Source organism: Paracoccidioides brasiliensis (genome assembly GCF_000150735.1).
Source record: "Paracoccidioides brasiliensis Pb18 unplaced genomic scaffold supercont2.3, whole genome shotgun sequence".
In the NCBI taxonomy this organism is placed as follows: domain Eukaryota; kingdom Fungi; phylum Ascomycota; class Eurotiomycetes; order Onygenales; family Ajellomycetaceae; genus Paracoccidioides; species Paracoccidioides brasiliensis.
In genome coordinates, this window is record NW_011371360.1 from 2,892,006 (window position 1) to 2,919,158 (window position 27,153).

At 48.0% G+C, this 27,153-nt stretch overlaps 14 protein-coding genes across 14 annotated transcripts; 8 read left to right on the forward strand and 6 right to left on the reverse strand.

Annotated features, from left to right (window-relative positions):
• Positions 1–1,559: 1,559 nt before the first annotated feature.
• Positions 1,560–4,089, forward strand: PADG_03256 (uncharacterized protein; the record flags this gene model as incomplete). Its single annotated transcript, XM_010760021.1, has 5 exons — positions 1,560–1,762; positions 2,138–2,305; positions 2,384–2,526; positions 2,603–3,172; positions 3,260–4,089. 5 exons carry the CDS (start codon positions 1,560–1,562, stop codon positions 4,087–4,089), a joined length of 1,914 nt encoding a protein of 637 aa, XP_010758323.1.
• A 135-nt stretch (positions 4,090–4,224) lies between these two features.
• On the reverse strand, positions 4,225–4,416 carry PADG_11567 (uncharacterized protein; the record flags this gene model as incomplete). The annotated part of the gene is made up of 1 exon (XM_010760722.1): positions 4,225–4,416. The coding sequence occupies one exon, from the start codon at positions 4,414–4,416 to the stop codon at positions 4,225–4,227; it is 192 nt and encodes a 63-aa protein (XP_010759024.1).
• A 980-nt stretch (positions 4,417–5,396) lies between these two features.
• PADG_11568 (uncharacterized protein) lies at positions 5,397–5,645 on the forward strand (the record flags this gene model as incomplete). Its single annotated transcript, XM_010760723.1, has 1 exon — positions 5,397–5,645. One exon carries the CDS (start codon positions 5,397–5,399, stop codon positions 5,643–5,645), a length of 249 nt encoding a protein of 82 aa, XP_010759025.1.
• Positions 5,646–5,785: 140 nt separating this feature from the next.
• Positions 5,786–6,695, reverse strand: PADG_03257 (uncharacterized protein; the record flags this gene model as incomplete). The annotated part of the gene is made up of 4 exons (XM_010760022.1): positions 5,786–6,063; positions 6,154–6,263; positions 6,409–6,466; positions 6,551–6,695. The coding sequence occupies 4 exons, from the start codon at positions 6,693–6,695 to the stop codon at positions 5,786–5,788; spliced, it is 591 nt and encodes a 196-aa protein (XP_010758324.1).
• Positions 6,696–7,010: 315 nt separating this feature from the next.
• PADG_03258 (uncharacterized protein) lies at positions 7,011–12,236 on the reverse strand (the record flags this gene model as incomplete). Its single annotated transcript, XM_010760023.1, has 19 exons — positions 7,011–7,037; positions 7,161–7,480; positions 7,580–7,696; positions 7,763–7,881; positions 7,971–8,010; positions 8,064–8,103; positions 8,189–8,373; positions 8,437–8,476; positions 8,534–8,609; positions 8,665–9,194; positions 9,242–9,414; positions 9,513–10,095; positions 10,157–10,826; positions 10,903–11,504; positions 11,562–11,616; positions 11,740–11,827; positions 11,892–11,919; positions 11,989–12,066; positions 12,162–12,236. The coding sequence occupies 19 exons, from the start codon at positions 12,234–12,236 to the stop codon at positions 7,011–7,013; spliced, it is 3,846 nt and encodes a 1,281-aa protein (XP_010758325.1).
• A 1,766-nt stretch (positions 12,237–14,002) lies between these two features.
• Positions 14,003–14,467, forward strand: PADG_11569 (uncharacterized protein; the record flags this gene model as incomplete). The annotated part of the gene is made up of 3 exons (XM_010760724.1): positions 14,003–14,069; positions 14,250–14,275; positions 14,351–14,467. The coding sequence occupies 3 exons, from the start codon at positions 14,003–14,005 to the stop codon at positions 14,465–14,467; spliced, it is 210 nt and encodes a 69-aa protein (XP_010759026.1).
• A 110-nt stretch (positions 14,468–14,577) lies between these two features.
• On the forward strand, positions 14,578–15,581 carry PADG_11570 (uncharacterized protein; the record flags this gene model as incomplete). The annotated part of the gene is made up of 3 exons (XM_010760725.1): positions 14,578–14,900; positions 15,185–15,225; positions 15,325–15,581. The coding sequence occupies 3 exons, from the start codon at positions 14,578–14,580 to the stop codon at positions 15,579–15,581; spliced, it is 621 nt and encodes a 206-aa protein (XP_010759027.1).
• A 24-nt stretch (positions 15,582–15,605) lies between these two features.
• Positions 15,606–16,257, forward strand: PADG_11571 (uncharacterized protein; the record flags this gene model as incomplete). Its single annotated transcript, XM_010760726.1, has 2 exons — positions 15,606–15,900; positions 15,929–16,257. The coding sequence occupies 2 exons, from the start codon at positions 15,606–15,608 to the stop codon at positions 16,255–16,257; spliced, it is 624 nt and encodes a 207-aa protein (XP_010759028.1).
• Positions 16,258–17,084: 827 nt separating this feature from the next.
• Positions 17,085–17,402, reverse strand: PADG_11572 (uncharacterized protein; the record flags this gene model as incomplete). The annotated part of the gene is made up of 2 exons (XM_010760727.1): positions 17,085–17,114; positions 17,199–17,402. The coding sequence occupies 2 exons, from the start codon at positions 17,400–17,402 to the stop codon at positions 17,085–17,087; spliced, it is 234 nt and encodes a 77-aa protein (XP_010759029.1).
• Positions 17,403–18,585: 1,183 nt separating this feature from the next.
• On the reverse strand, positions 18,586–19,303 carry PADG_03261 (uncharacterized protein; the record flags this gene model as incomplete). The annotated part of the gene is made up of 2 exons (XM_010760024.1): positions 18,586–18,904; positions 19,074–19,303. The coding sequence occupies 2 exons, from the start codon at positions 19,301–19,303 to the stop codon at positions 18,586–18,588; spliced, it is 549 nt and encodes a 182-aa protein (XP_010758326.1).
• A 502-nt stretch (positions 19,304–19,805) lies between these two features.
• On the forward strand, positions 19,806–20,742 carry PADG_03262 (uncharacterized protein; the record flags this gene model as incomplete). The annotated part of the gene is made up of 2 exons (XM_010760499.1): positions 19,806–19,929; positions 20,018–20,742. 2 exons carry the CDS (start codon positions 19,806–19,808, stop codon positions 20,740–20,742), a joined length of 849 nt encoding a protein of 282 aa, XP_010758801.1.
• Positions 20,743–21,773: 1,031 nt separating this feature from the next.
• PADG_03263 (uncharacterized protein) lies at positions 21,774–22,376 on the reverse strand (the record flags this gene model as incomplete). The annotated part of the gene is made up of 2 exons (XM_010760025.1): positions 21,774–22,111; positions 22,208–22,376. The coding sequence occupies 2 exons, from the start codon at positions 22,374–22,376 to the stop codon at positions 21,774–21,776; spliced, it is 507 nt and encodes a 168-aa protein (XP_010758327.1).
• Positions 22,377–22,699: 323 nt separating this feature from the next.
• PADG_03264 (uncharacterized protein) lies at positions 22,700–24,124 on the forward strand (the record flags this gene model as incomplete). The annotated part of the gene is made up of 1 exon (XM_010760500.1): positions 22,700–24,124. The coding sequence occupies one exon, from the start codon at positions 22,700–22,702 to the stop codon at positions 24,122–24,124; it is 1,425 nt and encodes a 474-aa protein (XP_010758802.1).
• A 483-nt stretch (positions 24,125–24,607) lies between these two features.
• PADG_03265 (uncharacterized protein) lies at positions 24,608–27,026 on the forward strand (the record flags this gene model as incomplete). The annotated part of the gene is made up of 4 exons (XM_010760026.1): positions 24,608–25,206; positions 25,279–25,311; positions 25,385–26,868; positions 26,929–27,026. 4 exons carry the CDS (start codon positions 24,608–24,610, stop codon positions 27,024–27,026), a joined length of 2,214 nt encoding a protein of 737 aa, XP_010758328.1.
• Between the last annotated feature and the right edge of the window lie 127 nt (positions 27,027–27,153).

A 27,153-nucleotide genomic window follows, 5' to 3' on the forward strand; every position in this document is an offset into this window, starting at 1 on the left:
CCCCCTTCCCCCCCAACCCATGGAATCGTCGTGGATGTGTCCAGCAGCCCGCAACCCCCGCTAGCCCGTGGTAGGTAGTAACAGTAATGATCACAGGCAGAGGGGAAGACCGAGAAGAAGGAACAGAGATGGGGCGGGTGAGATGAAAAACCCCCGCTTGTCTCGTAAAATATTTATCATACGCGGCACTCCGAGTAATACGCAATATTGCTGCAGGCTGCTGCTTGCTTTGGCAAACGCATCCGCGATTTGGTTACTTTCTTATACACCCCCCTCTCCCCTCCTCCTTTACGACCGTCCAATACTTTATATCCAGTACCGTATACATACAACCCTAGCCCCAACCCCAACCACACACACACCCTACACCCCCCCCCCCCCCCCTCCCTCTCCCCTCCCTCCCCCTGCCTTATATAACCCCGCTCCTCCGCTCCTCCGTCGCCCTTCCACGGCCACCCCTCCTGCTGTAAGACCCGGCTGTCTGCTCTTCCCTAGTCCTTTTTATATACCACGGATCCATTCCTCCGTTGGCCTCCTCCCTCTCTCTCTCTCTCTCCTTCTCCCTCTTATCTCTCCACGTCGCATCACACAGCCAGGGGTGGTTTGTACTATTTGAGGATCCGATCCATATCGTGGCGGGCCCCCTTCCACTGCACGCCCCAGTACACACATTCCCACGCCAGGGACGGAAGACCAGAATCAGTCAGTGGATAGCTGCATTAGCAATTTGCTTGTTTTCTGTCCAGGTCTGCTAGACAGGGGGAAAGCTGTGAGTTGAGTTTTTTTTTTTTTTTTTTTTTTTTTATTTCCTTATTTATTTTTATTTTTATTTTTATTTTATATATATATCCGCCGCCGCCGCCGCTGCTGCTGCGGCTGCACCATTCACAGCCCCCCGCACGGGAACGTGGGCGGGTGGGTTGTTCCTTGGTCGCCCCCGTCGTGCTCTGCTGGTTGCTGACTTGGCCGCCCAGGTTGCTAAAGGGCCCCTGCTGCACGACGCCTTGCGCCCAACTTGGCTGCGACCTGCCTTGCTTCCTTCCTTGCTTCCTTCCTTGCTTCCTCCCTTGCTTCCTTCCCGGCCGTGTCCCTCCTGCCACTTGATTAATAGGCGCGCCCATCCAGGAACTCATTCGCCTCTAGAGAGTTGCCCAAGGGAGCAGCCCTAACCCAACGCCAACGCCAACGCCAACGCCAACGCCATCGCCATCGCCATCGCCAACGCCATCGTCAACCTTGGGCGCTGCCCACTAGGCCAGATCATCGGGAGTCCCCTGCACTCTCCAACGCCCCCACGCCCACGCCCACGCCCACGCCCACGCCCACACCTACCCCTGCCCGGGACCCTGCAGCCCCTGCGATGTCCTCTCCCTCTCCCTCCCCCTACCCCTCCGCCCCGTCTTCTTCTTCTTCTTCTTCTTCTTCCTCCTCCTCCTCCTCCTCGTCCCAATCTTCATCCGCTCCCTCCGTCTCTCCTTCCCCTCCACCCCCCTTCCACTCCGCCCACCATGAGATGAACCTGTCTGAAAAGGAAGCCTTCGACACATTCATCCGGCCCGATGACAGCTACACTCCCGGACGGCGTCTACTGGGCCGACCTCCCCTGGCACAAACGGGTCGCCTTCGTCACTCAATACGATGTCGCGGAGGCGGCGAGGGAGTTCGCGGGAGTGTGGAAGGCCTTCAAAACGGATCCTCTGGCGCCGGTTGCGTATTACTTCAGGAACATGGTGTTGCCGGGGGCCGGGTTGGGGCTTGAAGGGTGAGTGTTTTTTTTTTTTTTTTTTTAAATTTACATATTTTTTTTTAATTTACATATTTTCTTTATTTTATTTACTTTTATTTTATCTACTTGCTTTTTTTGCTTGGGACTGCCCGTTCTTGGCGGCCGGTTAGCTTTTCTTGGATGCTGGCGTGGCTGGGCATTGCTTAGCATTGCGTGGGATCGATTGTCGATTATATTAGAAGAAGAAGAAGAAGAGAAGAAGAAGAAGAGAAGAAGAAGAAGAAGAAGAAGAAGAGAAGAAGAAGAAGAAGAAGAGAAGAAGAAGAAGAGAAGAAGAGAAGAAGAAGAAGAGAAGAAGAAGAAGAGAAGAAGAAGAACAAGAAGGAGAAGCAGAAAACTGACTCGACATAGATACGTTCTCTTCTCCATCGGCAACATCAAACCCCTGTTCCAAAGCGCGTTCCGGGAGTGCTGGGGCACGAAGAAGATCTGCAGTCCTACCTGGATTGCCGCGGTTGAGTATCTGGAAATCTGCGGGATCATCGTCGGGCAGATCATTGTTGGGGTTATTGGGGACTGGTAGGTGACCTCGGAGTCCTGCATTCCGTTTTCACACATGTAACTTGTTATTTGTCTGACTGGGACTCCGGGCATTAGGGTTGGACGGCGATTCGGTCTGATTCAAGATGCGGTGATCATGCTCCTCGGCCTGATGATGATCACAGCAGCTTGGGGCGTTACTCAGAATGGCTGGGTTATCTGCTACGTCTGGTCCTTATTTGTTTATGGCATCGGAGTCGGTACGCCACGAACCCTTGTGGCTCCCCTTGACACTTATTCTTCTCATCCCGGTGCTGACACTTCCCTCGTCTGCAGGAGGCGAATACCCAATGACCGCAACCAGCGGGATGGAAAACGCCGTGGGATCCGGCAGAGTCTCCAACAGGGAAGACCGCCTCCACCGTGGGCGCAAAGTAACCAGCGCCTTCCTGATGCAGGGCTGGGGCCAGTTCTTCAACCAGGCGCTCCTCATCATTCTGCTCCTCTGCTTCCACCACGGCAGCGGGAACCCGCCTTACTCAGCAGTAGCTGCCCAGTGGACATACCGCATCTCCTTCGCCATCCCCGCTGTCGGCACTCTCTGGCTCGTCTACTACCGTTACTTCAAGATGAAGGCCGCCAGCAAGCAGCTGGCCCTCTCCAAGGCGAAATCGAAGGTCACGGGCTACGATACGGAGTCTCTGGCGTTGACGTTTAAGTATTTTGGGCCACGCCTGATAGCGACGGCGGGGAGTTGGTTTGCGAATGATGTGTTCTTCTATGGGAATAAGCTGTTCCAGAGCGAGTTCATTGCCGTCATTAGCCCGAATTCGCATTCGATTCTGCCGGGTTGGCTGTATAATATGATTAATGTGGGCGTGTCGCTGGTGGGATACTATATGGCTGGTAAGCAGTGCTGATGCCGTCTTTTTTAACACGCTTCCAGTCATTCAATCCACAAAGTCCTTTGCTAACAGACAAAACGAACGACAGCCTTCTTCATCGACAACAAACTCTACGGCCGCAGACTGATGCAACAAATCGGTTTCCTAATGGACTTCATCTTGTTCATCATTCCCGCCTTCAACTTCTCCTTCTTCACCTCCCCCGAAAACATCCACGCCTTCCAGGCCATGTACTTCCTCAGCAGTTTCTTCAACCAATTCGGCCCCAACGCCGTAACCTTCCTCGTCGCAGCAGAAGTCTTCCCCACCCCAATCCGTGCAACAGCCCACGGCTTCGCTGCCGCAGTCGGAAAACTAGGCGCCCTCACCGCCGCCGTCCTATACAATTACATAGACACCCAGACCAAATTCTACGTCGTCCCCTGGTTCGGTCTGGCCGGGATGATCCTCACCTGGCTCTTCCTGCCCGACACAACAGGCCTAGATCTCAGGGAGCAAGAGCGCCGCTGGTACTATCTCCGCCACGGCCGGGAGAGCGAATACCACGGTCCCGCTGTTCATCCTAAGCATCTGTCTCTGTGGGAGCGGATGCGGGGCGCGGGCAAGTATTACAATGCCGAGGCGGATTACAGGCAGAAGATAGAAGAGATGAGGGGGGACTGGGAGGTGATGATAGCGAGAAGGGCGACGGAGAAGGAGTTGCAGTTTGAAGAGGAGGATCTGGACGAGGGGCTTGGCCATAAGCATGTACTTACGTACTTTGAGAGGACGAGTTCGATGCTTCTGGGTGGGGGGAAGGATGGTGAGGGTGCTGGTGCTGGTGCTGGTGCTGGTGCTGGGACGCGGACGGATGTTAGTCCGGCTAGTTTGGGGGGTCAGGATGTGATTGCGGAGGTGTTGGGGGAGAAGTCGGGATAGAGGAGTGTATTTTGGGAGGAGTTGGTGTTTCTTTTTTCTTTTTTTTTTTAACCTTTTTTCTTCCTTCTTCTTCCTTGCCATTTAATGTTTTATGCCCTCTGTTTGTTTGCTGCGATTGTCCGTTCGCCGTGTCCTTCAGCCGTTACCCTTCGCATGACGAACGGTCGAGTCTCGGATCCAATGACTAACACGACCGAGGGCAATTTCACGGAAATGGAGATGGCGATCTGGGATGATTTCCCGTTTTATACTTTCGCCATTTTCTCGTTTGCCCTTTTGGAAAACCTCTTCCCATCTACCTCTCTGCTGCTGTCTTGGATGGTTCATGACAAGGACGATTTTCATTCGCACATACTTAATACATATATTCAAACCCATATAGAGAGATAAGTAATTTTTTTTTTTTGGTTTTTTACTTCTTACCTCAAGCCCATATATAGAGATAAGTGACTTTTTTTTTATTCACTTCTTGCCTGTGTCAATGTCTCATACTATTAACAAAAATTATGACAACATAATTTGCCGCCTTGTATAGAGATACGTCGTTTTTCAGTGTTGGATCTTCAAATCACGTGATTTCAGAAGCCCTTTTAGTCTAACCGATTTGAACATAGTCAATGAGCTTATTGCAATTAAGGTTAATAGCTGTGATGTCATTCGACAGCCCATTGTTGACTCTTTATTTCAACCTCCCTCATAGCAACAAACTCAGTAGAATCAAGAATCACAGGGGATATTCATTTCCTCAACCACTGCTGCTGGTAGCTACGCTGAATACATATCTAGTATGTGAATGAGCATTGCTTTGTGGAAGTATGATTTTCTGTGTGTGAGAAAGAAGTTGAAATGCTGAAATGGAGGAAATCATCAAACGAGGTTCACTAAACTTAATCTATCCATGTGAATCCAAACTGCTAATAGAAAGTATAGAACTGCATGTGTGTGTGTGTGTGTGTGTGTGTGTGTGTGTGTGTGTGTGCATGCATGTGTGCATGCAGCCATATCTCAATATGTGGTAGTGAAACATATCATCAGCGTTTCTGCTCTCTCAACCAATGATCTCACCCACGTTTCACGGCCTTCTCGGATGCCCGGGAATGCAAGATTGCAAGATGCAACAACAACAACAACAAGAACAACAACCAATAATGTTCAGCGCCTTCAGGTCGCCGCTCAGCGTTAACTGGGAAAAACAAGCCGAGGCAAAAGCGCTTGTGATTGTGATTGTGAAGTGTTGGATGGAATGGTGGTTTTTTTTGGGGGGGGTGGGGGGTTGGTTCGTTTATACCTGCTGGCCGTTGCAAGACATGACTGCCGAAGCTGCGAAAAAGCTAATCCAAGTTCTCTCTCTGTCGCAGGAAGCCATTTCACAACACTCATTGCCCCCGGATCAATCGATTTCATCATGTCTCAGGAGAAGTGATGTCATGGCGATATTTGTTCCAGTGTTTGGCGCTGCTGCCTACTTGATTCCTACCCCATCTCGGTCGGGGGCGGAAGGTGCCAAGTCGTTGCGTGGAACTATTCATGCATTCTGCTATTATTGTCGTGAGTGAAGAATGTGGCTTTATTTTTTATTTTTTTATTTTTTTTATTTTTTTTTAATTTATTTATTTATTTTGTCCCTAATGGTTTGAAAACGGCGGAGGGCTGCTCTTCCAGTTTGCCTTTTGCTGTGTTAAATCGCCTATATGTGTCAGCCGGCGTTGTTTTCTGAAGCAGAGGCCGCCTGTACATAGCACATAGCATACGCAGATGACATTGCCTTTTCAAACGCCTGGCTGTGCGGGTATTTGCTGCTGCGCTGCTGCGCTGCCGCTTGTCGTGCCAGCAGCGCAGAGCGGAGCAACACCCGTACGCTGATGGTTGTCGGAGTCGAAGCAACAGCTTCCGTCATCTCTCCTGGCAGCGTCTCTCCCACGGCACTTTCTTGGGTATCTATATTGTTACTGGAGTCTTGACGGTGGGTGTTGTCTTTCATAGGGATTAGTTATTATTCCCAAAGTTAGCTCTCTTCAGCGCAACGCCGTATCAGAGTGATGAAAAGCTAGCTTCAACAAAAACCAGCCCGCCACCGTGTGTCCCTGCCAGCGGCTTGGGGACGAATGCCACGATGCTGGTTTACAATGCGAAGAGAGAGATTGTGATTTCGAGTCAAGAGTCCCGTATTTACGCTGCTCTTCTCAACTATTCTCAGCTTCTGCTAGTTCTGATTGTATGCGTTCCACCAGGCACTGGCCTTGTACGTTGAATAGATTGAACTCGCCACTGTTCACTAACGGCTCGATAATTTTTTTTTTTTTGGCGCCAAAAGCTCACCCGACAGGTGGATCTGGCTTCTGCGGCTTCGTCCCCCACCTCGGCGCTCGCGCAGCGGCTATCCTGCTCCTGCAGTCAGTGTCCACTCAGGCCCGGCGGCATATGATCTTCCGGCAGTTCAACAACGGCCTCTTCCCCATACCCGTCTGGTTCGAAGTGGGCATCCAGCAATCGTGGTCCCGGGCCCTGTTGGCTCCATACATCTCCTCGTGCCCTGAAAGGCCAGATGCGTCTGGTCTGGGCAGAACTTCCCGGCGCTCTGGATTGTACTTGCTAATCAATGACATTCTGAAGTGCGCGAGTGGTTTGTCTGCAGATGAAAATAAACCCTAACCAAAATTCTATTGACATTGGTTTCTTCTGTAGTGGTTACATTACATGAAAAACAAAAAGAAGTAGGAGTTGAGGTTAGTTGTGTTATTATGACTGAAAGTTTGGAATAGGGGTTTGGTTGAAAGCAGAATCAAAAATATGATCATGAGCAGAGACATGATGCAGTAGAGTGAAGATGTAACGTTTTTTCTTTCTTTTTCCTTTTCTTCCTTTTCTTCCTTTCCTTTCAAGAAAGATTTTCTTTCCTTTTTGTAGATGTTGTTAAAATTCTAGCGGTCAAGTGCTTGGGACTTACACTGTTTGTTGTTGCCATTATCAGTAAATCCAGTCAAAAAAAAGAAAAGGAAAAAAAAAAGAAAAAGAAAAAGCAGTTGGGCGAATTCCCTGCCGCAGGAGGGATTAAAGCGCCAAAAACATACCATCTGATAATATGCACCTCTCTTCTTCAGTAGAGAGTAATGATTCCCAACCTCCTGGATCCCTCCCTCGCCAAACACAAAGATGACATCGGCATTTTGGATGGTAGCCAATCGATGCGCGACAACGACGACTGTCCTTCCTTTAGCAGTCCGTTCAATGGCATCCTGCACATGCTTTTCTGATTCTGAATCGAGACTAGAGGTCGCCTCGTCTAGCAAAAGGATACTTGGATTGCGGATGAGAGCTCGCGCGATACATATGCGTTGCTTCTGGCCGCCGCTCATTGTCAGACCCCGTAGACCGACGTCCGTGTTGTAACCTTTTATATATGTCGGAAAGAGCGTTTAAGCACACAGTATCCGGTGAGGCACTCGAATGTAAGCGAGCGGAGGGGGTATGCAGGTTTGCTGCCACTAACCTTCTGGAAGGGAGATGATAAAATCGTGAATATTCGCGTCTTTACATGCATTTTGAACGTCTTCGTCTGTGAATATAGCTGGATCCACACCCAGCAGCACATTGTCTTTCACGGATCCTTTCTCCACCTGTTAGCTGAGCTGAGTTGAGCCGTTTGTTAAAGCTCAGAAGCGAGCATTCTTACCTTGATATAACGTTGGTTCTTGAGATACTAAGGAAACCGATTGTCGATAGGAGGAAACGTCAAGAGTGCGTAGATCGTGTCCGTCGAGAGTAATACTCCCGCTTTGGTAATCATAAAATCTAGTAAGAAGTATATATAAGCCTCAATCAGGATAAAGAGGAGCGACCAGGATTTATTAGTTAGGAACTGTAAGCTCAGAGGCACGTACTTCTCAAGTAAATTGATGACAGTTGACTTGCCACATCCTTCTAGCCGTCAGAAGTACTGATATTAAATTTCAGAGTTACAAGAATAAGCATACCGGAAGGCCCAACCAAGGCAGCAAACTGGCCTTTCTCGATCTATTGTTTTTATTTTTATTTTTATTTTCTTTCTTAGTATTTATGCCTTCGAGTCTGTAAATTGTGCTGAAGCGGTTATACACACCGTGAAGTTGAGTTTTTTAAACACAGTAACATCGCGGGTCGGATATTTAAAATTGACAGACTTGAAGTCGATCCTTGCGCCCCCCTCGAAGCGGCCAACAATTTTCTTTTCACCATCTCCATCATTTTTATCTGATGGTCTGACGCTTAATATTCGATTGGATGCCCCTGTGGCTTGTGCGACGTCTGTTTGTTGCATAGTGAGGAATATTGATCAGAACAAATCGAGTGAGGATTCGCCAAACTTACTAGGAATCAGACTCCCGAATTGCCCTGCTGATTGACCACCCTGCACATATCATGTTAGTTAAAATGGGTTATGTTGAGCAAAGAGAAACTCCCTTACCAAAACAACAGCAATATAAATAACCATAAAGCTAAGAACGTCATACTCATAGGTACTAAGTAGCCGCCCTCCATACCTAAACAATGAAATTAGCCAGCTGTTCCTCTGAGTGCACATATCTGAAAAAGTACCAGAAACATAATGCCATGCATGGAAGTTCGATGCTATCTGAGAGAGCGAATATCCACATTGTAAATCTTGCTTTCAGGAGAGCCTTTTTGACATGGTCTTGCAAAAGATCAGCATATCGGGCGGTAATGGTATCCTCAAGAGTGAGTGAAGTAACCGTGCGAAATGCTGAAATGGCCTCTGACGCGAACTGCGAACTGTCCTCAAATACTGCTGCATTCATCTTCTCAAACTGGACCTCATATCTGACTCGGATAAACATTGCCGAAATGATAAGTGGAAAAGCGGAAAATATTGCGACTAGCGTCAATTTCCAACCAAAGGAGAAAGCTATCGCGATGCACCCGATAATGGTAAATACGGAAATCAGGGGGAACGCCATCTGGTGACCGATAAGTTCTTGCAATTGTGTCGGGTCGGTCGAAAGTCGAGCAGATAATGACCCTGCTGAGTTTTCTTCCCTGTCGAAAAATACTATTGGTTTCGCTAAGATATGTTCAAAGTACTGTTGTCTATACGTACTACAGACATCCTAGAGATGATTAGCTAGAGAGTAACAGGCAGTAGAGGAATCCTTACAGCGGACAAACAAGTCGATGTGTGGCCTAATATGTAATAAGAGACTCCGACGCAGAGGGCTAGCACGAAGAACATAAGCGACCAAAATTCGCTCCGGTCTATGAGTTCGGGGCGCTTCAACTGAAAGACGGTGGTAAGTTGGGCAAATAGATAGCTTTGTATGGCGAATGCGACTGAGTAGATATTGATCAGTTACTGCTAAAGAACATACTGTATCTTTTACCATAAAAACCTTCAAATTGAATGTTACAAGAATCAAGGGATTTCTTACCACCACAGCAAGCTGCAGTAACGGCAATGGAAACATCAAAATACCATAGTTGTCTTTGCTCCCAGAGAAACAGCCCGACTGAGTTGATCAGAGACCTTGCTCTATATGCCACCTCAGCCGCTTGACCGGGATCGACGCTAGTTTCGACCCTTGACGCTTCTTTGAGAAGGCTAGGAAGATCCTGTTCTTGATCTTTCTTACTTGTTTCGCCTTGAATGTCAGGAGGATCCTCATCTCCCATTTCGAGTCGTTGGTTTTCAACCAATGAATGGTATAATCCTTCACTTCTAATCAGCTCATCATGTGTTCCTTGTTCGACAGTCTCACCTCTCTTCATCACAATGATATTATCTGCCATTTTGATGGTCGACAATCGGTGAGCAATGGTTACCGTTGTTCGGTTTTTCGAAACGCGGTCGAGTGCTTCTTGAACAATGCGTTCTCCACGCACATCTATTGAACTAGTCGCTTCATCCAGGATAAGGATGGGTGGCCGTTTAATGATGCTTCTGGCAATTGCAAGTCTTTGGCGCTGGCCTCCGCTGAGTTTCACGCCATTCTCGCCTACCATGGTATTATATCCCTAAAGAATTCAATATTTGTAAAAGCAGGCCAGTAGCAGGAGGAGAATGGGATATACCTACATCTGGCAATCTTTCGATGTACTCGGAAGCAAAAGATTCGCGACAGGCCTCTTTAACTAGTTCTCGTTTCACTTCCTCACTTTCGTTCTCCCATTCTGATCCCACCAGGCCATACGCAACGTTCTGGTAAATGGTGGCGTTAAAGGTAAAGGGTTCCTGTTGAACCAATCCGATCTGAGATCTCCACCACTTGAGATCTAAGTCATAAAGGTTATGAGGTCCTATTGTTATCGAGCCGCTGTTGGGAACTGTTTCTGACTCGTTCAATTCCACACTCTCAGAGTTATTGTTCTGCGGAGAATTGCTCATTTTTTGACTGTCTCCATCAAATTTGTTCTCAAGCTGATACCAGCGCTCCAGCAGCGCAACAATCGTGCTCTTCCCGCATCCAGAAGGTCCAACGATGGCAGTTAACTTTTCAGCCGGGATGTCCAGCGTTAAATTGTTGGCAATCTTCACATTTGGACGGCTTGGATAAGAAAAATTCACGTCTCTGAAGCTAATATCCGCGGTTGACACAGGTTGATTTTTCAATCCCGACCTTTTGAGCGTCGGTGCGTCGATCATCTCAAAGAAGTAGGTTGACGCACTTGCAGCCTTGGAAATTGCAATGACAGGGTTTACAATAAAAGAAAGGGTTGAGACCACCAAGAGAATCGAAAAAATAACCCTACGAAATGGTGAAGCATTAGATAAAAACGTACCTACACTGTCAAGGTTCTTGGGGGAAGGAAAAGAAGCTATACGTAATTACTGGACCGACGTTTGGTATACTCCCCGATGCGTACTGTCGAACGCCGAACCAGAAGGTTAACGCAAAACTGGAGTACAGAGCGAAATTCGACGGGGCAAGCTGGGCACCAATCATGGGACCCAGACTCATTCCTTGTTTGCGTGATTCTGAAACCCATATTGAATGGCGGGCGGCAAGTTGGCCCTCTGCACAACAAGCAACGATGGTTCTAATTGAGCCAAGTGCTTCTGCTGCAACCGAAGAGGCCTTTTCGTTCGCTTGTTCAACTTGCTTCAGCCTTTTCATAAATATGGGAATAAGGATTGGGTATACTATCGAGATAAAAAGCATGGAAGAACTTGAAACCAATGTCAGAGCCCAGGAAAAGCGGAAGGCGACAGCATAGGCGCCGATGACCAGTGACAGCGACTGAACGAGTATGGCCAGTTTGTCCGATATAGCTGCCTGAACCGTGTTTGATGAGGTGGTAATCGTGTTTGTCGGCCGTCCAGGGGGCAGTTTATCAAGAACGCTAATCGGCTGGTTGAAGAGGGCTTGGAGATATGATAGACGAAGCCGGGAAGATATTCTGATTCCGGTCATTCGTAGAGCAAACTTGATATGGTTAACTGGTTTCTCGCTGGTTCGCTTGCGACCTTGGGATACACTTACCATTGAAAAGTATCCAAGCACGAGCTTGCCGATAAAGAGGTAAACTATGTATAACCTGCGAATTCGTCAGTCTATTTCTCATCCCGGAATGTCATACGTTCTTTTACTTCTTCATTATAATTTTCCTTTCGGCGGCTTATCACGTACCGCCGCATAGCAAGTGCACGAGTATACTTACACATTACGGTTTACGCTGTGGAGGAAAGCATCCTTGGTTACCCCTGAACCGGGAATAAAATATCCATTAAAATCACCAACAACATTACCTAGACATAAGAGTGTAAGCCAAAATCATTGACAGGCGACTCGCCCGGCTGCAGGAGCACTAACCGAATATAATGTTCATCAGGGGGAAAGCCTTTGCCATGGTTAGTAGTTTGGAATAAAGTGTTCACCAGAGGATACAGAGAATTGTACATCTACTTACCACGCCTGCTCCTGCAGCGCACAGCGCAGCAGCTCCCATCAGGAGCTTGTCAAGGAGGGCTCCATGGCCCAATATTCTCTTTTGAAACAGTAAAGTGTCAGCCGAAAAAAAAAAAAAAAAAAAAAAAAAGGTCACAAAGCAGGCATGATAATAGCAGTTCGTTTGCTCCATACCCAGAAGTACTTGAATTGAGGCCTCTCCTCTGCCTCAGGCTGCTGCTTTTCAGGCTCTGGCTGCGAGTTTTCCATGTCTGTGATGAACGACTTTGGCTGTTAGCTCAACCCTGAAATAGCAATCGCCAGAGCTTCAAGAGTGAAAGAATTGTCAGCTCAGAGACACGGCAATGAGGCACTCGATCTTCATCAATTTGGCTGCCTAACGACTTGTGATCTAGCGCAGAGCCGGGGCCGTTCTTGGCCCTGGGATATTCGCTAGAACTGAGTATGGGTCTCAACAGTTAGCTTGGGAGGATGCATTGAACCGAAAAGGGATTGTGGTATGTATTTTGTCATCCCCCTCAATTCATTTCCAACTTGTTTATGAACTGAAATGGGACAGCTAGAGAAGAAGGTCTCAAATATAAGGCCCTAGTCATCCTCGATCCGTGGGGATGCAGCGGTCCCAGCTATCTGACCCTTATCCGACTGCAGGAAAAAATAATCTCTGTTGAGCTACATCCATTGTATGACGAAGTCGGGGTTGCACATAATTGAACATCTCTCGAACTGCGAAACCAATCGGTATGATGCTGTTGCCGCGATATTAAGTAACGAGTTAGCGATACGTGTAATTATTTAGGAGCTGAAAACCACTGCGGAGGTTTGGCCATCGGCTCGTAATTACACGATCACTACGAAACTCATCATCCAAACAGACACCCGCCGAACATCAAATTCTCGGACCGATCCGCAGGACCAATGCTGAGTGAAGGCTGTGGCCCAAGAACGGGGAGCGAAAGACTGGCCTTCAAATATGGAGTTCCGCCTGTGTCGCTTGTTACCATGCAACGATTTCAACTAGTTATGGTTGGGCGGCCACGGATTAACTTAGCCGTTGCCCGGGCCGACCGCCGTGCCGTGTATATATCTATACAGATTAGCGAGCTCCAATAAGAGAGAGAGAGAGAGAGAGAGAGAGAGAGAGATCAACCATCCAACATTTATTGTGTCACGCTTTGGCCTTTACAACAAGAACTTGCGCATATGTCATGCTCGATTTTGAATCAAGAAGTTTCGGCCTGGAGATCCAGCTTGACCTCGCCGCTTCTCCCCAGATAGATTCTTAGTTTATGCGAGATCTCGATATTTGCGAGATGCATGCAGAAACATACCGAGTTAGACAGCAGTGTCCCATCGGGGCCAAAGATGGAGCTATCTCGGAGAGGTAGATTGAGCATCCAACAAGCGCAATCTAAGTTCCAGTTACATGTTCCAAGGTACAGCTGTGTCAGCCTCGGTAACATTGGGTTTTGATGTTCAAAATCGAAGAAAAATGCTAACCACGTAGGTGGTATATACAAGAAAGAAATACGAGGATAAATTCTGCAGTTGGTATCCGTTCTGCGGGATTCCAAATAATGCAATATTTACTGTTAACGTTATGCGGTGGGTTCTGGCCCATGGCTTTATCCTAAGGTCATCCCCGCATTGTTCTGCTAAATCAAAGTGGTGAACCGTCGCTAGTTGGTGTCTACTCGGTCTAATGTTTCCTGCAGTTAGCAATTTAAACATCTACTTTTATCAGTTGAAGGATTTGATGATAGAACAAGGATTTGCTCATTATTCCTGCGCATATTGGAGACAGACAGGGCGGGGATCATTCCGGCTATATAACATCAAGGGTGTCACTTATTCCTCACTGCGTAAATCATCGCCAGCAAGTCGGTCTATAAATTGTCAGCCGCTTCTGCCTTCTTTCCTTGGGGAAGGATTCGTATATTGTCAATTAATTTCCGGCTTGGGGTCAATTTCTATAATAATTGCCCGTTTTGCTCCTTTTCGATATTCAAAACACCATGGAACCACATCCATTTCACCCTATCCGCCCAGTCGAGGCGAAAATTCTTCAAACATCATTCCACGGTAACCTCTGCGGTTCAAGGTTATCCGATATACAAGAACCCATCAAGAAAGATGTCGTCCCAATATAGAGGCAGAGCGGCTGGGCAATCCTCCCCCCACTAAACCACCTCGGCTTGTCCAAGTGTTGTTTCACCTACTCGATACTCATGCTTTCTTGAGAGCTCTGATCAATCATTAAAGGAGAGGAGTTCCCTAAGGAGGTGCAGGTATGCGTTTCCTTAGAACAAGAGCCGCCTCGCTCTCCTATGGTGTCCCGATGTGGGCTCTAACTAGCTCACCAGGGACCCGCCGACGTCGACGAGATACTAGAAATCGAACAACTCTGTATTAATCACCCAGTAGTTCTCGCCGAAGTTGAAAAACTGAAGCTTTCCAGCTGGCATCGCCGTTCTCAATGACCCTTGGATCTACGGTTGTGATGACATCAATGAAGCTCGGAGATTGTTCCAGTGCTACATGTACATGACAGACAAAGCCCATCCTACAGGCGAATCATTATTCTCCGCCAATGCCATTCTCCCCAGTTTTCGATGGCATCACCTGTGAACTTGTGCGGATAGACTACCTTCCGACTGGAACAGATCATTCAATTGCCTCAACATGCCCGTGGACTCCGGTAAAGACAGTTAAGTTCACATATGACCTCCTTGATGAGCCGCTAAGAACAGATCTCAAACCATACATCGTGCAAACAACCCGAAGGAGCCTCGTTCTCTGTGAATGGCGATGCAGTCAAGTGGGATTTCAGTGTCTGTTCCAATTCCAGGGTGGGCCTGACACTATACAATATACCACTTCTGATAAAAACGCAATATCTTTTATCGGCTGTCCGTAAGCGAAATGACAGTTCCATAGGGCGGTATGTCAGGGCCCCAATGGCGCAATCTGCTAGTTGAGAGTCATCATGCTAAAATTTCTATAATAAGACCCACGAGCTCCCTATCACCGCAAACAGGCGTTCGATGTTGGCAATGTCGGATTCGGAATTACTGCCAATCACTGTCACTAGACTGTGACTGCCCAGGCCACATTAAACAAACGGATGTTGAAGCGATTCTAGAGATTCCAAGGGCCCCCCAGTCGTTCTGGAAAACGTAGTCTGTCTCCACGAACAGGACGCTGGCCTCCAGCACAAAACATACGAATTATCGCTCTGGTGAGGCCACCGTGGCCAGAAACCGCCAACTGGTCGTGCAGATGATTTGCGCCGTTTCTAACTACGAGTAAATCTTTGCCTGGATTTTCGACCAAGCAGGAGACATCGAACTCGAAGTCCGCGCCACCGGTATTCCTTCCGCCATGCTCATCGACCATGGTGCCACCGTCCCTTGGGGCACCAATGTTGGGCCGGGTGTCATGGCTGGGTACCACCAACATATCTTCTCCATGCGCATTGACCCACCCATAGACGGACATAACAATGCTGTAGTCTATCAAGACAGTATCCCAATGCCTGAAGGTGCGGTCGCTAACCCTATGGTATGGGATACACCGCGGAAACCACCGTACTGAAAACGCCCGGGGCTGAGAATACAAATGTTGATGAGACATCGTGTTTTCAAAATTCGCAATGACAACGCCATCAACCCGATCTCACACAAGCCGGTCGCTTATAAATTGCAAGCACTTGCAAGCCAGATGATGTTGATGAACCCGCGGAGCTTCAATCAGACCCGCGCAAAGTGTGCGACCAAGCCGATCTGGGTGACCAAGTATGGTGAACTGTACGCCGCTGGCGAGTCCATTAATCAGAGCAAGAAGAGCGCTGGCGTTGAAGAATGGACTGCACGAAAGGATAATGTTGAAGTTAACGACCTTGGATTGCGGCATTGTATGTATCACTCCTATTTTTTGTTTAGTATTTTCTGCTTTAGTTGCGTCGGTGGTTAAAACCCCCTATACCAGTCAACTGGGTACAAGTATGCTAATTCAAACAACTTGCAAAAATCACAGCATTCGGTCTCACCCATACAACCCACGCCCTGAAGCCTTCCCCATCATGCCTGTTGAACGGATAAGCACATCATGCTTAAAGCCAGACGTTTTTTTCCAGAAGAATCCTGCTCTTGATGTCCCCGCATCTATCCAGTCGTTTAGCCATTCTCAACTGCACGAGGGCGGAAAGCCTGATGCCGATGCCCTTGTGCCATCGGCTTGTCATTGCCCGTCGAAGACTGAACAGCTGTAATGGTGGGAAAGTCGTTCAGAAGGTATATCAATTCACGCATAATCTAAATAGCATCGATGCATTTGTTGGTTGCATTTAAACAGTCGGCGTTAGTAACCTGGCTGTGAAAACGGGTTCTCATGTTCTTCATCCATCAGCTAAAATCGCCTTCACATGGTGTTTATCGAGAAACCATGCCACGGTGCTTGTCCCAAGCAATTATGTTTTCTTAAGAAGTATGGTGAATTGGACGAAAAAGAGCTCCTGCATAGCTTCGAGAGATGTATGACCCTCAGTCCGAAGTTTGTGTTATGATCCACGAATAGGTCAAGGTGACATCAACGTCCAAACTTGAGACGAAAAATATGACGTCCTTCCCCCCAAGAGGGATGTTAATCCACTACAATTTCGAAGCAATCGAGCCGATTCTATCCAGCCCAACAACCAATCTGAATCAACCGTTAGAAATTCATGGGTATAAGGGTGACATTGGTTCCATCTCGTGACAGGACAGCTCAACTTCCAGGGCTCTCATCTCTTTGGCCCGGTGGAACATTGCCGCTAGGGTGTTCATAGGAATTTCATGTACAATAAAACCAGAGACATGGACGAGAAGGCAGACACGGTAACGAGGCGAATACAACGAGCAATTCGAGAGTTCAATGGCAAGAGTTAAAAAGTAAAACCATTCGAGGCTAGCATGAGATTGGACCCTCCAGCGAAACTTTTTCAGGTGACAAATGAAGACCTTCAACTCCAATCATCATCAGCCGCTAGCAGCGCCAATAGGACGCCCGCATCTTGGTGATCACGCCAACCTATCCATGTCTATTCGGAGAATGGGCCTCTCACGCATGGAACATGCGTACCTCTGGGGTCTATAAAGATATCAAAAAAACTTTGTTAGTAACCTCTCCCTGCTTTTTGTTCACAGGGGCATTGTCTTCTAAAAATAACCGTACTTGGACCTCAGAAGCCAAGTACCAGCCGATCCGCCCTTCCGAGGTGTTGAGAAGATGGCAAACCTCACCCACTGGTTCCGTTTGCACATCCACGATATTTCCTGTTGTGGATATATCTCCAGCGAACAGAATTAGCTTCTTCGACACTCGTGATCTGCATGCTTTTTGATTATCATTGAAAACCGTATGTATTTCACCAGCCATTATGGCACGTCACATCACAGGCTTGCTATGTTTGCGCACCTCATGAAAGAATTTGAGGCGCAGCCTGGCAAATGACTGGAGACGTAACCGACGTTAAAATTAGCCACATTTGGGTTGCCAACTAAAAAGGGTTCAGATACATTTGATTCGTATCAGCGCCGATGAAATCCCGAGAGAATCTTGGGATCGACTGACTCATCAACCCCTCCAAAACAAACAAAAGTTTATGCTGAAGAAGACGGGTGAACAGTCATTGTCCTGCTGCTGCTGCTTCAATTCTGATTCTGGAATAATATATATATATATATATATATTAGATCATAGACTTGTAACTACTGCATGAGTACGACTTTTGCAGTAGTTGTTGGTATAAATACTTTATGCATCTTTTCATGCCGACACAAATCAGAACAATCTACTCGTCGAGGTTCCTGGCGATTTGCCACACTGGGCCAACGTCAAAACTGTCGAAGGGAAGCCAAGAGGCCAAAACAGAAATACAAAGTAACGTCTTCGGGGTTTTACTGGCCGGAGGAACCTCTCGACTCGATGCAGCCAAGAGGTGGCGATGAATCATTGACCCAAGCTCTGTCAAATAGTAGAGGGGACCTTTGTATATCGGGGTTTTGGGACACTGACAACCAACAACAGCGGGAGAGATAGATTGGAGAGAGACAGCATGTTTGATGAGACAGCGTGTTTTGATGAAACACCATCATTCATTCTTTATGGCAGGGAAAGACAAAACACACACACCAGGATGGGGAGACCCGCAGGGTTGTTGTAAGTAGCAAAAGCCAGAATTTCTTTATGAACGGTTTTGTGTAGTTGTTGTATTTACTTTGTCTTTATTTTGTTTTTCCCCTCTGGCGGTTCCCAGCCGATTGGTCCTAAACCGACTGACTGGAACCGATCCTTGCAATTTTTATCGGATTCCTTCCGGTGGTTCACGGATCCCAGATCGCATGGCAGACTGGCATTATTTGTTTGCCCTGTCCCCGATCGTCAAAGCGCTTTTAACTACTTCCCCCGATCGGAGGATAGTATCCATCGGGCGAGGGAGGCTTAATTAATTGGAAGGGGGAGGGTTTTGAAGCTGAACTTGTATCAGGACGGACTTCCAACAGGTGTAGACAGCTGTCAGCAGCACACTCACTCACTGCCACTCGCCACAGCCCACTTTTCAAGGCCTGGTTTTGAAACGGGTCTCAGATTCTCGCAGGCCGAAAGCAACTGGACCCAGTTGAGGCTGCAACGGTAACGCCGGACAAGTGACACCAGGAGCTGAGTGAGGCAAACGAGGCCCCTCTCTCACCCAGCACCAATCAGTAAGCACCGATCTGTATGTGGCTGGGGATACACAGAAGATGGGTAGAGGAGCCAAGTAATAGCCAAGCATTTCTGTGCGAAGATCCATGATTTTGTTAAGCCCATTGGCGGCTGGTCGCTGGAAACCGGCTGTTTTGTGTTGGCTCGTTTTGAAGGATGAAGGAGGCATAAGCCTTCACAAAAGCAGAGCTCAAACAGCCAAAACATCATTGTGCAGCCGGCTAGTGCTGGCCCACGACGTAAAAAAAATCTGTCTGAATTTTTCCCGCATATCTTGACCTGCTTAGACTGCCGTTCCTTGATTTCTTGCTCCGCCCCGCTGTTGGTTTCGTGCATATCTACTCTCCTCGATTCCCCTTCTTCCCTCCCTGAAACCCAAGTATCATGCCCTCCCTCCCTTCGCATAGCATGCTCGAACAACTTAATATCGCTGGCCTAGCTGTCGTTCCTCTCCTGGTGCTCAACTTCCTCTCCAGCAATTTTCCTCCGACATTGACGGGTTCCCTTTGCTGAATAAAATCAATCCTCTCCTTTCTTAGGTCTGCGAGGCCTCTCTCTTCCTGGTTCTGCATCTTCCGGGCGTCTGCTCTGCGGCAGGACACTCACTGTCTGTAATAAATAATTTGCAGAATTCCCTTTCTGCCCGATCTGGGTTCTCAGCGTTTGTTTCCTGTTCCTGCTGGCAGAGGTGGAGCTTGTGTGCTATTTTAGATCTCTGTGCCTTTCTTTTTGTTTTTGTTTGTGCCTTTTGTGTACAATATACACAACTCAAGATTTTCTATCCAACCGTCACTCAGCAATTCGCCATTCACTACGTTCTCTCGTTCCTTTTGCTCTCCGGCTGGCTTCTCTTCCCCCCACCCCCACCCCCGCTCACCCCTCGGTCCCTCGGATTTCGTTCCTATTTCTATACACTACGCACTCCTTTATTTTTACTCCTTATTTGTACTGCATTCCCCTTCTCTACATCTGAAGGCCACCAAGTCTTAATCCCTTCAAACTTTTAATCTTCCTCCCTTCGAGCAAAAGAACCCATACTGAGAGGCCTCCTGCCTCTTACCCCCTCCTGTCCAAATGGCTCGACTGTGGAGCCCTGTGCTCCTCCTTTTCCTCACTCTCATCCTCATCTCCTCAGTGGCTACCGTGGAATGGGAAAAGGCCATGGGTTTCCAGGCCCACTCCCGCCCTCATTTTGCTGGTTCGTTTAAATCCCTCTCAGCTCGAATCCGGCCTTGTGATACAATACCTGGCAGAATATGTAGTCTCAGCTCACAGTTTTGATATAGTTAATAAAAGACAAAACGGCAGTGATTCCACCATGAAACCTCAACCATCAGGTAACCAAAGCCCACAAAGCACCCCCGAACAATCATCCTCCGAAAGTTCTCCCGTTAACCTCGAGACTCCTTCCGCCACTCCTTCGCCAACAGAGTCATCTCCTGATCCACCCGCAAATACCCCCACCCCCACTCCTACGCCAACACCAACACCAACGCCATCCCCTTCCGAAACACCTTCAAATCCCCCATCCGACACTACAACCCAAGAACCAACGCCGTCGCCATCGCCATCTCAACCGTCATCGCAATCGCCAGGACCAACGCCATCAAACCCACCTCCCTCGTCCCCAACCTCTGCACCTCCCCCCCCCAGCACCAGAGCTACCACAGGACCCAACGAAACTCCGAATCGACCCACCTCAGCCACGAGCAGAAATACGTCAGATGACCCCACGTCGAGCGCAAATGCACCATCGCCAACCTCCCAGTCAAGCGACACCTTAAGTTCAAGCACAGTGCTCATTCAAACCACAAACTCAGACGGGTCACTGACAACAATCACATCTGTCGTCGTCATTCGCACGTCAGCAGCGAACTCGCAACCACCACCAAGGAATACCCCTGGATTGCAAATGGGTGGTGGTGCGCCGCGGATGTCTGTTCGCTGTGGATTGGGGACGGATGTTTTGGTTGTTGCTGGCGGTGTTATTGCTGTTGCTATGGCTTTGTAGACAAGAGTCATACGGCTATTTGGGGGAATGGTAAAAGGGAAGATTTGGAAGCGACGATCTAATGAGAGTGGTGGGATGTTGAGTGTTGGGCGATGGATGCCGAATAATGGAGATGTTTTGCAAGGGGGAAAAAATGAGAGACCCCATAATTCGAAGGGAGAAAGTGGAAAGAATGAGCTGCGTGCAGATAAACTTTATTAATTTTGTCTTTTGGCTTTCACGGATTAGAAAGGAAGGGAAACATGGTATAATGAGTAACGACCCGGATTGAGTGAATGCAAGCTGGAGTTGGAGGTTGTTTCGAATTTATATACATACCTAATCTGTTCTTTCGTAAGAGATAATAATTGTAACCCAATTTTGAAGAACGCTTTCCACTTGCTTTTCTCTCTTTTCGTATTATTTTGGTTCCTAATATTTGTCGTTGCTCTAAGTTACCAGATCAAGGAAGGTCTTCAAGCTTGATTTTGTGCAGGGTGTAGGGGTCACCATCGAGCCCATGTAAGAACCTATTTTCTAACAGTGCAGAGGAGTCCTCTAATCAGTAGTTACTAGATAATATAGTTAAATTGAATAGAATAGAAGTCAAAGAGAGGGGATAACAAACAAAGGGTAGTATCTCTTAAAGGCAAAGCTTGTTCGATTGTCTGGAGTCCGAACTACACAGCAAACCGTAGACAAACACTTCCAACGTAGAATCCAACCCTGTCGAAAGGGACGTGGCTTGTCCCTCTGCCACCCCAGTAAGCTGGTACCGGGAAGTCAAGCTATTTTCCCTTCATAGAGACAATCCCCCCGCCCTTTGGTGTCGATCAAGAATGAGCAGCGCACCGTTCTCGGGGTTTTCTCCCCATTTCACCAAGGGGATATCTATCTCCATTCTACCTCAAGATGGGGGTATCAAGAATAATTAAGCTAAACGAGCCAGGGTCGATATATCCCCTGTCATCACCTCCAACCACGTATATATATTTTTATATATACTTATCTCAACAAATAACAACCATTTATATCCCATTACTCCTGTCCACTCATCTCCGCCCACTGGCATCACCCGCCCACCTCTCCTCCCCCGTCCAATACCTAACCAACCCCTCCCACCCCACTCGATCCCCACTCTTCATCAACACCGCCACATCAACATTAAGCGGACTCTCCGGCCGCGGGTCCGTCAGCAACTGCTGAATCGCCGACAGTGTCGAGGATAGTGTGTAGGCGGGACTCCAGTGTTCTGTTGTGAGAAGGGTTAGGCATATCTCACCCGTCGTGAAGGAGACGTTTGGGTGGCAGATGCGAGTTGTGAAAGTAATGGTGGGCGGGTGGAGGGGGTAGGTGGGCGGGATGGTGATATTTAGGTGCCAGAGGCCGCCTGGGTGATGTTCAGTTTTGAGACTTTTGGAGAATCTAACATGCTGAGATTGTTTTTGTTTTTATTGGGGGGTTCAACGACTGGGGAAAAATATACTTTCGTACGGTGTGCCATTTACACCTTTCAGGACTGCTTCCCAGCGTAGCAAGTCTATGTCGTTTATGGGACCGAGGTGTAAGAGGGCTTCGTTGGGAGATTTCTGGTAGTCACTGAGCTCGCGGATGAGCCGTTTTGTGGTCGAGGCGGAGGAGGGTTGTTGGGCCATTGCGGGTGCCTTTTGTTTTATGTATTGTATGAGGAAGACAAAGGAAAATCTGGGAGGTTGGGTTACGGATAAAACACGAGGCCCCGGAAAATTTGCATGATGTTGTCATAATGCACTGTTGAAGACGTGAAGTTGAAGCTGGAAATCCTTCGTTTTGCGCCGAGGTTAACTTGGAGCCCCTTATCACCACGTGAGGCTCGTAATCGGCATGACTAATCCTATTGGTTGTTAGGAACTGAAGGGCTTTGGAATTGCCCCTGAATAGTCAAACGAGTCGAACGACTGCAAAACCCTGGATATATATAACAATCGATAAGCCTAAAATGCGAACATCGCGAGTCTCCAGGGAGACCGCAAAGCTAGCCGATATCCTATCATCCACTCCGCGCCGCCAATCACGACGAATCGCCAGCTCCAACCCTCTGAGAAGTTCTGCGCTGTCAGACAAGCAGACAACATCTCATCGTAGTAAACCCATAACAAAAGAGGAGCAGAATGATAGCGCAGGAGATGACAGCTCATTTCTCTCTTCTGCGAACACCACTGACATCGAAGATCTCTTAACTCCTGTATCTCAGAAGCGAAAGCGGAAGCGTGGCCAAGACACGATTTCCACTATCAAAACTGAACAATCAACTTCTACAGGGCGTAATTCTTCGTCGACTAGAATATCCAGTACACCTCAAAATTTTATTATTGCCAAGGATGAGGAATCAAAGCCGAAGCTTGGTGCGAAACCCAAATCCCGAAAACTACCAGCGCGCAAAACCACAGCGGCAGATGGAACTGTCAAAGTTGAACCCCCTTTGAATTGGGAAAAGATTTATGATACAGTGAAGGAAATGCGGCGCAAGAACCCCACCGCTCCTGTCGATACCATGGGTTGCTCCCAGCTCTACTGGCGCTCTTCCTCCCCGCGTGAGAGGCGCTTCCACATCCTCATTGCTCTGATGCTTTCGTCGCAGACGAAGGATACTGTCACAGCCCTCGCAATGCAGCGGTTGCATACAGAATTAGGGTCGGAGCGGGCGGGTACGGATACAGATGATGGGACGCAGATAATAAAGAAGGCAGGGGAAGGGGGAATAAAAGTAAAAGCAGAAGCAGAAGCAGAAGCACAGGACGACCAGGAAATGAAAGAACTAGTATGGGACCACACCAAGCAACAGGCAAAGAGCACTCTTACTCTTGAAAACATCCTCGCCGTCTCCCCCACCCGTCTCAACCAACTCATCCAAACCATTGGTTTCCACAACAACAAAACAAAATACATCAAGGAGGCTGCCATCATCCTGCGCGACGAATACGACTCAGACATCCCTCCTACCATCGAAGGGCTTATGCGATTGCCAGGAGTAGGTCCCAAGATGGCATATCTGTGCATGAGTTCAGCCTGGGGCCGTGATGAGGGCATCGGCGTCGATGTACATGTGCACCGCATCACGAATCTATGGGGGTGGCATAAGACGAAAACGCCTGAGGAGACGCGGGCGGCGCTGGAGAGCTGGTTGCCCAGGGACAAGTGGCATGAGATTAACAAGCTGTTGGTTGGATTGGGGCAGACGGTTTGTTTGCCTGTAGCCAGGAGATGTGGGGAGTGTGAGCTTGCAGGATCGGGCTTGTGTAAGAGTGAGGTTAAAGGGTGGGTGGGGAAGGTGAAGAAAGAGAGGAAAGTGGAGGGAGATATACGGCTGGTAAAGAAGGAGAGTAAGATTGATGTTAAAGTTGAAGACACAGAGGAACAGTGATATGTTGGGGTTGTGGATGATGATGATTATGGAGATATATGCCATTGTCGGATTTTCTGTCCATGCTGTAAATCTGAAGGACAAAAACTCACATCGCATTTCTAGATCTATACCTACAATAAACTAAGAGGGTTGAATTTCAGAATAAATCTAGAGTATTTCATACATATGTGTGTTGTTTCCGCACTAAGGCTATTTTTTTTTGTTCCATTGTAAACATTTTTGATAAGACACAGACCAAACCTCTTTAAATTATATTTTGTGCCCCCTCCTACCACCACCAAGAATACACGCCCCCTAACATCCAACAATTCTCCACCCTAATATTCATTTAACAATACAATACACCTCGCGATAGAAACCTTGTTTTCACCCCTCCGTCCCTTTCTATTTCAAATAGTTTGACATCCAAGTTGGGAATACATGTTCCACCCCTCATCAGAAACATCCTCTTTATTCAACCAGGCTAATCAATCTAACCCCATGCCAACTCCAGCCTCAATTCCCATCCAATCCTTCGCCCAAACCCAGCAACGTCTTCTCCTAGCTGAACATGAAGCCGAAATCGCTTCGTCCGCGCTCGCCGCCTCCATCGCTCAATCAGGTGGCAGTGTATCCGCCTCAACTCGCCGCGCATTACAAGCTACCGGACATGCATTGACAGGCCTAGTGCTGATCAACTGTCGGACCGGGATGGGCGGTCGTGAAGTTGGGGAATTTGGAGTGGATAGCGCGATCGGGTCTGGTGCGAGGAACAATAATGGTGGAGGAGGTGGGGGCGAGGGCGAGGTTGCTGGTGATGGCGGAGCGGAGAGATTGGGGGCTCATGGGATAAGAGTTGGTGATGTGGTGAGGGTTGAGGATATTTCAGCGGGGGGCCGAGGTGCTGCTGGCTCCGGAATTGCAAAGGGGGCTAAGGGAAAAGGGGGGAAGGAGGAGGAGAGGAAGCATAAGGGGATGGAAGGGGTGGTGACAAGGGTTGGGGAGAGGAGTGTTTGGGTTGCCTTTAGCGAGCGAGGTGACCTGGGGAAAGGGAGGGATGAAGAATCTGTGGAGGATCTTTGGGCGAGGAAGGTTTGGATGTGAGTTTTGTTGTCTTCTTTGATGGGAATTGTGCTTATTGGACCTATTAGCTGATAGCTGAGGTGCTATAGGGTAAAGCTGGCAAATGACATTACGTATCGTCGGTGAGTATTGCATTGTTATGATTACGAGAGTTACGGGATACGAGATGCGATTTTCTAATTCGACTCCTGCTAGGATGAAGCAAACGATGACAAAAATGGAGAACATGACGGAATCTGAGTATACATATTTCATGAGAGTTGTGTTCGGGCATACAACACCCTCTCCAGTGGATATGGATTCCATTGGAACAATTGATTTCATCGACCCTACATTAAATGACTCGCAAAGGGAAGCAATTCGATTTGCACTTGCATCAAGGGAAATTGCTCTCATCCATGGCCCACCAGGGACGGGTAAAACCTATACCTTGATCGAGCTGATTTTACAACTCCTCCGCCGCAATCTACGGGTCCTGGTTTGTGGTCCATCAAACGTCTCGGTTGATAACATAGTCGAACGGCTGGCTCCTCATAAAGTGCCATTGGTTAGAATCGGACATCCAGCTCGTCTTTTATCTACTATTCTGGATTACTCTTTGGAGGTTTTAACGCAGACGTCGGATGCCGCTGCCATTGTGAAAGACGTTAGGAAAGAGATCGAGATTAAGCAGGCCAGTATACGCAAGACTAGGAGTGGTAGAGAGAGGAGAGAGATCTACAGAGATCTAAAAGAATTACGGAAAGAGTTTCGAGAGCGAGAAGCTAAATGTGTGGGTAACCTTGTTACGGATAGCAAAGTGGTACTTGCGACATTGCACGGGGCTGGTGGACATCAACTGAGGAATCAGAAGTTCGATGTTGTTATCATTGATGAGGCAAGTCAAGCTTTGGAGGCTCAATGTTGGGTGCCCTTACTATCTGCTACCAAGGCGATATTGGCTGGAGATCACTTGCAATTGCCTCCCACCATCAGGTCCGTTCCTTTGAAATCCAACGGGGCGGAAAGTGGAAAGTCGAATGGTGAAGAAAAGGCAACTCTGAGCGCAGATAAAGATAGTAGTGTAGGACAACATAAGGCGACAAAAGGAGTTACACTAGAAGTGACACTTTTTGATCGTTTGCTGTCACTGCACGGTCCCGCCATCAAACGCATGCTAACCACGCAATATCGCATGCACGAGAAAATCATGAAATTTCCTTCAAAAGAGCTATACGAATCCAAGCTAGTTGCAGCAGACGCGGTGAAACTGCGGTTACTTAAAGATTTGCAATATGAAGTCGCAGAGACCGATGACACGCGGGAACCTTTGGTATTCTACGATACGCAAGGAGGAGATTTCCCCGAACGAACCGAGGAACCTGCTGTGGAGTCCAAGCAAAAGCAGGAACCCATGTTTGCGGAGAGTAAGAGCAATGATATGGAAGCTGCTGTGGTGTCTCGACACGTCGAGAATTTGGTTGCGACTGGCGTGAAGCCTGAAGATATTGCTGTGGTGACACCGTATAATGCGCAGTTGGCCATTCTGTCTCAATTGCTGGGGGACAAGCATCCCGGGATAGAATTGGGGAGTGTGGATGGGTTTCAGGGGCGTGAGAAAGAAGCTGTCATTGTGAGTCTTGTACGCAGCAATCCGGAGCACAAGGTCGGTTTTCTTGGTGAGAAGAGGCGGCTGAATGGTAGGTTGCTTTGTGTTCAGATTTTATTGCCCTAAACCTTTTATTTCCCGTGCGAGACAGGAGAACCTCCAATTTCCGATGGACGAGGTAGTTGGACGACCGATAAGCAGGTGGCAGATCACCACATAGGCTTCAGGTATCTTCTGACATATGGCTAACGACGTCAACAACCGGCAGTCGCCATGACCCGTCCCAAACGTCATCTGTGTGTGTGTGGGGATTCTGAAACAATTCGTCGGTGAGTCAAACGAATCATATTTACCCTAATGCCCTTTCCATATATAC